This window comes from Phascolarctos cinereus, unplaced genomic scaffold (assembly GCF_003287225.1).
Source record: "Phascolarctos cinereus isolate Bilbo 61053 unplaced genomic scaffold, phaCin_HiC Scaffold_2;HRSCAF=192, whole genome shotgun sequence".
Taxonomy (NCBI): Eukaryota; Metazoa; Chordata; class Mammalia; order Diprotodontia; family Phascolarctidae; genus Phascolarctos; species Phascolarctos cinereus.
Genome location: NW_027555625.1, coordinates 132,101,960 through 132,114,037, shown reverse-complemented (window position 1 = coordinate 132,114,037; position 12,078 = coordinate 132,101,960). Strand labels below are relative to the sequence as shown.

The following is a 12,078-nucleotide window of genomic DNA, read 5'->3' as shown; positions in this document are numbered from 1 at the left end:
GATATGTTTTTCTTGATTGAACATGTCTAACTGGTATTAAATTGCTTTCTGTTTCAGGGAGAGGGGAAATGAGAGAAGGAAAGAGAAATTGTGGAACTCAATTTTTTACATGAATATTAAAAATTAGCTTTACATGTAGCTGAGAAAATTTTTTTTAATTAAAAAAAAACCATGCCTCCATCGGCACTGTAGGAATGCTGTCCGATAATAACCACAGTGTCCTGTCCGATCTGCCTTACTATTAAGTTCTTCAAAACAAGCAATAGCACCGAGAGATGAATCTAAAAAAATAAAAGGTAAGTTACTTATAACATAAAAATAAAATGAACAGATTTTTTACAAGAGAATTCAAATGTAATTTCTTATAAACACTAAGATGTTAATTTATCCATTTCTCAAAGTTTTATAAGCCTTTCGGGCAACGCAAATAATTATCATAATTACCTTGACCAAATATTTCTCTACACTGAGCATTTGGATCTGGGCATTTTCCTTTATAGCAGTAAGCTGTTCTGGAACGGCAATCATGTCCATCGTGAACATGTAAGTCAGGCATACAGAACTCTGAAGATCCATTACAATATTCAGGGAGATCACAGTCCAAATCAGCACGAGCTCTACATTGTGTACCTCTTGCATGAAACTTATAAGGGGCAAGGGAGAGGGAAAACAGGGAGAGATGCAGAATAAAATGGAATATTAATTCAAAAGTATTAAAAAATCATGGATAGGCATTTATCATCTGAAATAACACATATCTTACCTGACAGTTCTGACAGCACTCTCCTTGGGCACACATTGCTCCACTTTTCAGTTTACATTTCGCAATATCACAACATGTAACACAACTCTGAAAATAAATAAAATATTATAAAGTTTTGACCAATCTCATTTTGGTTTAAAATATCATATTTTAATATAAATGAAAACTGTTTTAAAGACTATATACAAAAGATAATCTTAATATCACATACAAACATAATGTAAGCATTTATTTTATCTAAAATGGATTAACTCATGTTATTAATGTCAAACAACTCAAAAACAATTGAGAGTTTTCTGTTTATTTAGAACAAAATTTCTCTAAAATTTTCTAATACTATAGCACACTATGTGGCCCTTGAGAATCATTCAAGGACCTAGAGACTATTTCTTTTTTTTTTTCCAATTTCATATTAATTTATTTTGATTTATTAATAATCACTTCTACATGTTTTTGAGTTTAAAATTTTCTTCCTCTTCCTCCCCACCACCCTCCCCAAGACAGCACACAATTTGATATAGGCTATATATTTACATTACTATTAAACATATTTTCACATTAGTGATGTTGTAAGTAAAAGTTAAAAGCAATAGGAGGAACCATCAGAAAGGAAACAAAACTCAACAGAAGAAAAAAAATAGCAATTCAACTTCCATAATTCTTTCTTTGGATGTAGATAGTATTTTCCATCATGAGGCCTCTGGAGATGTCTTAGATCCTTGTATTGCTGGGAAGGGTTAAGTTTATCACTATTAGTCATTGCATGTGGCTGTTATTGTGTACAAAGTCTCTTGGTTCTGCTCACTTCACTCAGCATCAGACCATATAAGTCTTTCCAGGTTTTTCTGAAGTCAATCTGTTCATCATTTCTTATACCACAATAGTATTCCATTACATTCATATACCACAACTTGCTCAGCCATTCCCCAATTGATGGCCATCCTCTTAATTTCCAGTTCTTTGCCACCACAAAAAGAGCTGCTATGAATATTTTTGTACATGTGAGTCCTTTTCCCATTTGTATGATCTCTTTGGGATATAGTCCTAGAAGTGCTGTTGCTGAGTCAAAGGGTATGTACATTTTTATAGCTCTTTGGGCATAGTTCCAAATTGTTCTCCAAAATGGTTGGATCATTTCACAACTCCACCAACAATGATTAGTGTTCCAATTTTCCCACATCTTCTCCAACATTTATCATTTTCCTGTTTTGTCATGTTGGCCAATCTGATAGGTGTGATGTGGTATCTCAGAGTTGTTTTGATTTGCATTTCTCTAATCAATAATGATTTAGAGCATTTTTTCATATGACTATAGATGGCTTTAATTTCTTCATCTGAGAAGTGTCTGTTCATATCCTTTGACCATTTATCAATTGGGGAATGGCTTGTGTTCTTATAAATTTGTCTTAATTCTCTATATATTTTAGAAATGAGGCCTTTATCAGAAGACTGGTTGTAAAAATTCTTTCCCAATTTTCTACCTTCCTTCTAATCTTAGTTGCATTGGCTTTGTTTGTGCAAAAACTTTTCAATTTAATGTAATCAAAATTATCCATTTTGCTTTTCATAATGTTCTCTATCTCCTGTTTGGTCATGAATTCTTCTGTTCTCCATAGATCTGATAGGTAAACTATTCCTTGTTCTCCCAGTTTACTTACGGTATCAGCCTTTATATCTAAGTCATGAACCCATTTTGACTTTATTTTGGTATATGGTGTGAGATTTGGGTCTATGCCTAGTTTCTGCCATACTCTTTTCAGTTTTCCCAGCAGTTTTTTTCAAAGAGTGGGTTCTTATCCCAGAAGCTGGGGTCTTTGGGTTTATCAAATAATAGATTACTATAGTCATTGACTACTGTGTCTTGCATATTTAACCTATTCCACTGATCCACCTCTATTTCTTAGCCAGTACCAAGCAGTTTTGATGATTTCTGCTTTATAATACAATTTAAGATCTGGAATTGCTAGGCCACCTTCCCCTGCATTTCTTTTCATTAGTTCCTTTGATATTCTGGACCTTTTGTTTTTCCAAATGAATCTTGTTATTATTTTTTCTAACTCTATAAAATAATTTTTGGTAGTTTGATTGGTATGGCACTGAATAAGTAAATTAGCTTAGGTAGGATTGTCATTTTTATTATATTAGCTCGGCCTACCCATGAGCAACTGATGTTTTTCCAATTATTTAGATCTGATTTTATTTGTGTGAAAAGTGTTTTGTAATTGTGTTCATAGAGTTCCTGGGTTTGTTTCGGAGGTAGACTCCTAAATATTTTATAATGTCTACAGTAAGTTTAAATGGGATTTCTCTTTCTATCTCTTGCTGTTTCTTTGGTAATATATAGAAATGCTGATGATTTATGTGGGTTTATTTTATAGCCTGCAACTTTGCTAAAGTTGTTTATTATTTCAAGTAGTTTTTTACTTGATTCTCTAGGATTCTCTAAGTATATCATCATGTCATCTGCAAAGAGTGATAGCTTTGTTTCTTCTTTGCCTATTCTAATGCCTTCAATTTCTTTTTCTTCTCTTATTGCTAAAGCTAAGTTTCCAGTACAATATTGAATAACAGTGGTGATAATGGACATCCTTGTTTCACCCCGATCTTATTGGAAATGCTTCTAGCCTGTCCCCATTACATATAATGCTTGCTGAAGGTTTTAGATAGATGCTATTTATTATTTTAAGGAAGACTCCATTTATACCTATGCTTTCTAGTGTTTTTAATAGGAATGGGTGTTGTATTTTAAAAAGCTTTTTCTGCATCTATTGAGATGATCATGTGGTTTCTGTTGGTTTTGGTGTTGATATGCTCAATGATGCTGATAGTTTTCCTAATATTGAACCAACCCTGCATTCCTGGTATAAATCCTACCTGGTCATAGTGTATTATTCTTGTGATAAGTTGCTGCAATCTATTTGCTAGTATTTTGTTTAAAATTTTTGCATCTATATTCATTAGAGAAATTGGTCTATAATTTTCTTTCTCTTTTGACTCTTCCTGGTTTAGGTATCAACACATATTTGTATCATAAAAAGAATTTGGTAAGACTCCTTCTTCACCTATTTTCCCAAATAGTCTATATAGTATTGGAATTAATTGTTCTTTAAATGTTTGATAGAATTCATGTAAATCCATCTGGCCCTGGAGATTTTTTCCTAGGGAGTTCATCAATGGCTTGTTCAATTTCTTTTTCTGAGATGGGGTTATTTAAGTATTTTACTTCCTCTTCGTTAATCTGGGCAATTTATATTTTTGTAAATATGTATCCATTTCACTAAGATTGTCAAATTTGTTGGCATATAGTTGGGCAAAATAATTCCTAATTATTGTTTTAATTTCCTCTTCCTTGGTGGTAGCTTCACCCTTTTCATTCTTGATACTAGTAATTTGGTTTTCTTCTTTTTTTTTAATTAAATTAACCAAAGGTTATCTATTTTATTGGTTTTTTCATAAAACCAGCTCTTAGTTTTATTTATTAGTTCAATAGTTTTCTTAATTTCAATTTTATTAATTTTCTTTGGTTTTCAATATTTCTAATTTGGTGTTTAATTGAAGATTTTTAATTTGTTCTTTTTCTAGTTTTTTTAGTTGTATACCCAATTCATTGATCTACTCTTTTTCTATTTTATTTATGTAAGCATTTAGAGATATAAAACTTCCCCTAAGAACTGCTTTGCTGCATCCCATAGTTTTGGTATGTTGTCTCATTATTGTCATTCTCTTGAATGAAATTATTGATTGTTTCTATGATTTGTTGTTTGACCCAATCATTTTTTAGGATTAGATTATTTAGTTTCCAATTATTTTTTAGTCTATCTTTCCATGGCCCTTTATTACATATAATTTTTATTGCATCATGATCTGAAAAGGATGCATTTAATATTTCTGCCTTTCTGCATTGGATTGTGAGGTTTTTATGCCCTAGTACATGGTCAATTTTTGTGTATGTGCCATGTACTGCCGAGAAAAAAGTATATTCCTTTCTATCCCCATTCAGTTTTCTCCAGAGGTCTATCATACCTAACTTTTCTAATGTTCTATTCACCTCCTTAACTTCTTTCTTGTTTATTTTTGGTTAGATTTATCTAGTGCAGAGAGGGGAGGTTCAGGTCCCCACTAGTATAGTTTTGCTGTCTATTTCTTCCTGTAACTCCCTGAACTTCTCCTCTAAGAATTTGGATGCTATACCATTTGGTGCATATATGTTTAATAATGATATTACTTCATTGTCTATGGTGCCTTTTAGCAGGATATAGTTTCCTTCCTTATCTCTTTTGATTAGATCTATTTTTGCTTTTGCTTTGTCTGAGATCAGGATTGCTACCCCTGCTTTTTTTACTTCAGCTGAAGCATAATATATTCTGCTCCAGCCTTTTACCTTTACCCTGTATGTGTCACTCTTTTTCAAATGTGTTTCCTGTAAACAACATATTGTAGGATTATGGTTTTTAATCCATTCTGCAATCTTTCTGTTTTATGGGAGAGTTCATCCCATTCACATTCACAGTTATGATTACTATCTGTGTCTTTTTCTCCATCCTTTTCCCCCTTTATGCTTTTCTTTCTCCTTTTTCCTTTCCCCCACTAGTGTTTTGCTTTTGACCACCTCCTTCAGTCCTCTCCCTCTTTTATTATCCCTTTCCCTTTTCTTCCCCTTTACTTACTGCTTCTTCTCCCTTCTTTCCCCTCCCTTTTCTTTCCCATTGTCCCTCCTACTGCCTGTGGGACAAGTTAGATTTCTATACCTAACTGATTATATTATTCCCTTCTTGAGCCACATCTGATGAGAGTAAGGCTCATATGCTCCCTCCCTTCTTTCCCTCTGCAATAGGATTTTGTGTCTTTTCCTGTAATGTAATTTACCCTTGTCTGCCTCCTCCTTTCTCAGTACATTTTCTAAGATCAGATTGATCCACTTATTTGGATCCATTTAACCACTTGATTAGATTTTTTTTTGTCATTACATCAAAGTCAACTTATATCTACCCCCTTTATGTATACTCCTTTAACATGGTGTAATAACAGGGGGGAGCTAAGTGGCGCAGTGGATAGAGCACTGGCCCTAAAGTCAGGAGGACCCGAATTCAAATCTGGCCTCAGACCAAACACTTGACAATTACTAGCTGTGTGACCCTAGGCAAGTCACTTAACCCCATTTGCCTAAAAAAAAGGGTGGGGGAATAATTTTTTTAAAAAAGCATGGTGTAATAACAATACAGTTCTCGAGAGTTGCAAGTGTCATCTTCCCTTTTAGGGATGTAAATAGTTTGCCCTTATTAACAACATATTGTATCTTTCAGTTCCATTTACCTTTTTATGTCTCCCTTGAATCTTGTACTTGAAGATTAAATTTTTTGTTGAGCTCTGGTCTTTTTATCAGGAACGTTTAGAAGTCCCCTATTTTGTGGAATATCCATCTTCTCCCCTGAAAGATCATGCTCATTTTCGCTGGGTAGTTGATCTTTGGGTGCAGTCCAACCTCCTTTGCTTTATGGAATATCATGTTCCATGCCCTGTGGTCTTTTAACGTAGAAGCTGCAAGGTCCTGTGTAATCCTGAGTATGATTCCGTGATATTTAAATTGTTTCTTTCTGGCTGTTGCAGTATTTTCTCTTTGATCAGGTAATTTTGGAATTTGGCTGTTATATTCCTTCGCATTTTTAATTTGGGATCACTTTCAGGTGATGAGCGGTGGATTCTTTCTATGGTTATTTTACCTTCTGGTTCTAGGACTTCTGAGGAGTTTTCCTTTATGATTTCCTGAAAGATACTGTCCAGGTTCTTTTTTTCATCATGATTTTCAGGTAGACCAATAATTTTTAAATTATCTCTCCTGGATCAATTTTCCAGGTCAGTTGTTTTACCCATGAAGTATTTTACATTTTCATCTATTTTTTTGATTTTTTTGTTTCTGTTTGTCTGATTCTTGCTCTCTCATAGAGTCATTAGTTTCCATTTGTCCAATTCTAATTTTTTAACAAATTGTTTTCTTCTGTTAGATTTTGTACTTCCTTCTTCAACTGGCCAATTGTATTTTTAAGGGATTTGTTTTCTTCAGTGTACTTTTTTTTCCAATTGGCCAATTAAGGACTCTTCTACCTCTCTCATTAGACTTTTAAAATCCTTTCTGAGCTCTTCTTAGAGTGCTTTTTGGGCTCAAGACCAGTTCATATTCCCTTTTGATGTTGCAGTTGTGGGTTTGTTGACAATGTTGTCCTCTTCAGAATTTCTGTCTTGATCTTCACTCTTCTCATGATATGAATCTATGGTATGTTTCTTTTTACTCATGGTGTTTCTTTATTCCCTGGCCTTTAAAAAGATTGAGCTCTCATGCTGGGGAGCCTAGGTCTTGGTCACTGGCTTTGTGTGCTGGGGCCTCTTACATTGGCAACTGGAGGCAGCTTACCTGCTGTTGGGCTGGAATCAGCAAGGCTGGAACTTTCAGGCAATTCTTGGTTGCCTGCTTTTCCTTTCCTTTAGCTTTCTTCAGCTCCTTTTAGATGGGTGTTGCAGGGTGTTTATCTGCCTGGGGCCCCTTGCAGTGCTGCCTCCCTTAGTTCTGCTGAGGCACTGGAAGATTCCTTTGCTGTAGAATGCTGAGGCCCATGGTGGTTTTCTGAGCTGCTTTCCACCGGTTCCCCTGCCCTCACTGAGGCACTTGGAGGTCCAGCTGTTGGTGTTTGCCTGGGCTTCAGGATCTCCCCCTCATTGGCAGTTGGAGGCTGTAGGGTTCTGACAGCTTACCTGTTGTTGGACAGGAATCAGCAAGGGTGGAACTTTAGAGCAACTCTAGGTTGCTTTCTTCAGCTCCTTTCAGATGAATGCTGTGGGGTGTTTATCTGCCTGGGGCCCTTTGTAGTGCTGCTTCCCTTCTTTTTGCTGAGGCACTGAGAAACCTGTTTGCTGTAGAATGCTGAGGCACCAGGATCTCCTCCTGGTGTGCTAAAGTGGGGCTTTCCACTAGCTGGCTGGGATGCCTCCTTTTCTATACAGCTCCCTTTTCCCCAGGGTAAGAGGGGCCTTTCCTGTTAATCCCTCAAGTACCTGGGCTACTGCCCTGCTGCTCTCTGTCTTTCTTCTGGTCCAGCTGTTCCAGGGTTTTTTCTGGGGTGATATTTTCTGAGCTTTCAGAGGTTCATAGGGGAGGGTGAGAGTGACTACCTTTTTACTCCGCCATCTTGGCTCCCAGAAGCGGAAGTTATTTCAAGCCTATTTAAAATGACTCCTCCAAAAGGACAGAGATGCTCAAAAGACATAAAAGGAACAGATACATATAATAATGACACACACACTTGTACTTTACTTGAAATGCATATATTTCACTCAGGGTCTTTTTGTGGATCCCTATTTTCAATTCAAGATATAAAATAATCAGAAGAAAATCTTTTAATATTTTTTCTGGCCACCTATTATACAAATCAATATATACTCTGGGAGGTTAGTAGGCTTCTTTCTTTTTAACTTACAAGCTCCCGAATGAGAAGGCACTAATATTCTAAATAAAGGTAGACTCATCATCACACTATGCTTCTGTTTTCTTCAGTGCTGTTCCTCACCTATGCCTGGAATCATTTGCTAATACATCAGTATTCTAACTAATGGAAATTTGAAAATAGCAGAGAATACACACTTTTAAAAAAAAGCACCCAAATGCAAAAGACCCCAAGACCTCTTCCAAATATGGGAATATCAAGCAAAATTTCAGGAAGCTGTTGAAAAAGTTCTCTTGTATGTCAAATCTTCTATTAAATTCAGGTTTTACTGTTTTTGCTTTTTCTTTCTTTCTTTTTCTTCTTCTTCTTTTTTTTTTTTTTACAAAATCCTGAAAGTCTGACAATTCATCAAATATTCATTTTCTTTCCATTCAGGATTATGCTTAGTTTTGTTAGGCAAGTTATTTTTGGCCAGAACCCCAGTTCTTTTGCTCTTTGATATGTAGCGTTCCAAGACCTGCAGTCTTCTGGTGTCACTGCTACTAGGTTTTGTGTGATTCTACTTGTGGCATCACCATATTTAACTTGTTTTGTTCTTGTTGCTCTTAATATTTTCTCCTTGAGCTGGGGGTTTCAGAATTTGACTATGATATTCCTGTGGGTTTTCCTTGCAGGATCTCTTTCAGGTGGTGATCAGTGATTTTTTTCTATTTCTACTTTCCCCTCTTATTCTAAGGCTTCAGGACAGTTTTCTTTCATGATTTCTTGTATTAATATATCAAGATTCTTTTTATGATCATAGCTTTCAGGTAATCCAATTATTCTTATGTTTTTTATTCTTTATCTGTTCTCCAGATCAGCTGTTTTTCTTATGCTTCACATTCTCTTCTATTTTTTCATTCTTTATATTTTGTTATTCTTTGATCTCTTATAACTTTGCTAACTTCCCCTTGCCCAATTCTGATTTTCAAGGAGTCATTTTCTTCCCTAACACTCTGAATATCCTTTTCAAATTGGTTGACTTTGTACTCATAATCTTCTTGTTTTCCTTAGGTTGTTTTGTTTTTTTTTTAAATTTAGTTTTTCTCCTCAACCTCATTTGATTTTTAAAATCTTTGTTAACTTCTTCTATGAATTCTTTTTGGGCAGGTGACCATTTGACATTACTCCTTGGGGTAGAAGGGGATTTCTTTGCCTCAGTATCCTCCTCTGAAGATGAACCCTGGTCTTCTCTATTCCCCTAGTACTTCTCTATGGTTGGGCTCTTTCTTCTTTGCCTGTTCGTTTGTTTTTATTTGTAGCAACTTGGTTTTTATAATCACCTCTAGCCCTGGGGTATGGTGGGTGGTGCCTCTGGCCTCAGATCCTCCTTCAGTTCCTCCTTCTGGCCTGGAACTGAAACCAAGACCTCCAGCCTCCTGTAAGTGCCCACAGCCAGTGGTGTTCCCCCACACCCCACCTCCCCATTGCTTCTGCACTCACTGGGCCGTACTGGTTCCTCCTTGTCCCTAGCCACATTTCTGAAGCACAGATGGGTCTGGCGTTCCTTATCAGCAGAGGTTCCTGTGATCTTCACCAGCTCAGATGCCCAACTCCCCTCATTGTCCCAGTGGTAAAAGTTCCTGTGGCTGGAGCCAAGGCAGCTTCCCAACACAGCTAACCCTAGGGTTTGCTGTCTGTTGTTTAAGCGGACCTAACTTGGAGGTGTTTACTCTTCACAGGGAGCCAACATCATCCTGGGATTTTTCTTCAGATCTTCTTCAATGGTCCCAGGAGGACCACTGTTCTGCTCCTACTCTTATTTATTTTTAGCCCTCTATGTTCACTCTGAGGTGCTATTATTATCTTTGCGGGGGAAATCTGGAGAGCTTGGAATTTTCTGACCTACTCCACCATCTTCCCAGAATCCTCTCCAATATCATTTTTTATCATGAGTCCTTGGGATTGTCTTGGATCATTGTCTTGATTAGAGTAACCAAATCATTCATAGTTCTTCATCATATAATACTGCTGTTACTGTGTTTGTGTGTTTTTCCAGGTTTTTCTAAAATATCTTGCTTATCATTTCTTATAGCATAATAATATTCAATCACAATCATATATCACAACTTGTTCAACCATTCCCCAATTGATGGGCATACCCTCAATTTCTGATTCTTAGCCACTACAAAAAAGCTGCTGTAAATAATTTTGTACAAATAGGTCCTTTTTCCTTTTTAAAAATCTCTCTGCAATATAGACGTAGTAGTGCTATTGTTGAGTCAAATGGTCCACACAGTTTTATAAAACTTTGGGCATCATTCCAAATTGTTCTCCAGAATGGCTGGATCAGTTCACAACTCCACCAATAGTGCATTAATGTCCCAGTTTTCCCACATCCCCTCCAACAGTTATCATTTTCCTTCTTTGTCACATCAGCCAATCTAATAGTTGTGAGAGGGTACCTCAGAGTTGTTTTAATTTGCACTTCTCTAATCAATAGTGATTTAAAATATTTGATATGACTATGGATAGCTTTGATTTCTTTGAAAACTGCTTATTCATATCCTTTGACCATTTATCAATTCAGGTATGACTTGTATTATAAATTTGACTCAATTCTCTACATATTTGAGAAATGAGGCTTTTATCAGAGATATTTGCTATCAACCTGACTTTCTTATTTATCTTCAACTCTTCCTGTCTACTAGTTATTTTCCTACTGCCTATAAACATGCCCATGTTTGTCGCATGTTTGTAGCTATACATATATATGTACATATGTATATGTACATATATATGTATATACACACACACATATATGTGTGTGTATGTATGTATCGCTGCCAACCTTCAAAAAATGTCTGGATGCTCTGTCACAAATTTCTTCCCTCTCCAGTCTATCCTCCATCTAACTATCTTTGGTCTTCCTAAAACACAGGTCTGATCTCCAAGATCAAATATATAATCTTCTCTTTGAAATTCAAAGCTCTTTGTAACCTGACCTTCCATCTTTCAAATCTTCTTGCCACTTTATACCCCATCAAATACTTCACAATCCAGTGGCACTGGCTTCCTTGATGTTCCTTGAATAAGACATTCCACATCTCCTACCTCTAGGCATGTTCACCGGCTATCTCTCATGCCTGGAATGTTTTCCCTTCTCATCGTTGTCTTCCATCTTCCTTACTTTCTTCAAGTTACAGGTTAAAGTTCACCTTCTATAAATAGTCTTTCTCAATCTCACTTAATTCTAATGCCTTTTCAGTATTGATTATAACATATCCAACACACAGCTTGTTTGTACATGGTTTTTGAATGTTGTCTTCCTGATTAGACCTTGAAATCCTCAAGAGCAAAGACTCTCTTTTACCTTTCTTTTGCAGTTAGCATAGCTACTTCCTCAGGTAATTAATAAATGTTCATTGATTGATATTGACTGATTTCATGAAGTCCCCTACACCCTTTCCTCTCCCCTCTTTCTCATCTGAGGACCTTGGCTCTCACTTTGCTTTAAAAAAAAACTGAGGCCATTTATCACTAGTTCCCTCTTCTCTCACACTATTCATCTCAAAACCCTTTGACATTATTTATCTCTTCTCTATTCATTTTCCCAAACCTCTGACAAAGAGTTTGCCCTTTTCCTAGCCAAAGCCAACCCCTCTACATATGTATTTTATTCCATCCCTTTCAGTCTTCTTGAGTGGATTGTATCATCTAGCACCATCCCTTCCCCCAAACCACCCTGGGCCAAATCGTCATCGTCAACCTCTCACTATAAACTGATTCCTTCCCTACTTCCTTCAAACATACTCAAGTCTTTCTCATCAAAACAAAAATAACAAAAAAATCCCTGAACCCTACCCATCCTCTTAAGTTGTCTACATTTGCTGCCTCTAC

At 36.2% G+C, this 12,078-nt stretch overlaps 1 protein-coding gene across 1 annotated transcript in view; it reads right to left on the bottom strand.

Annotated features, from left to right (window-relative positions):
* LOC110203767 (disintegrin and metalloproteinase domain-containing protein 2-like) overlaps positions 1-12,078 on the bottom strand; it is a 223,909-nt gene that overhangs the window by 29,551 nt on the left and 182,280 nt on the right. Inside the window, 3 exon segments of the mRNA XM_078149595.1 lie at positions 176-281; positions 445-643; positions 764-850. Coding sequence (XP_078005721.1) covers positions 176-281; positions 445-643; positions 764-850 — 392 coding nt within the window.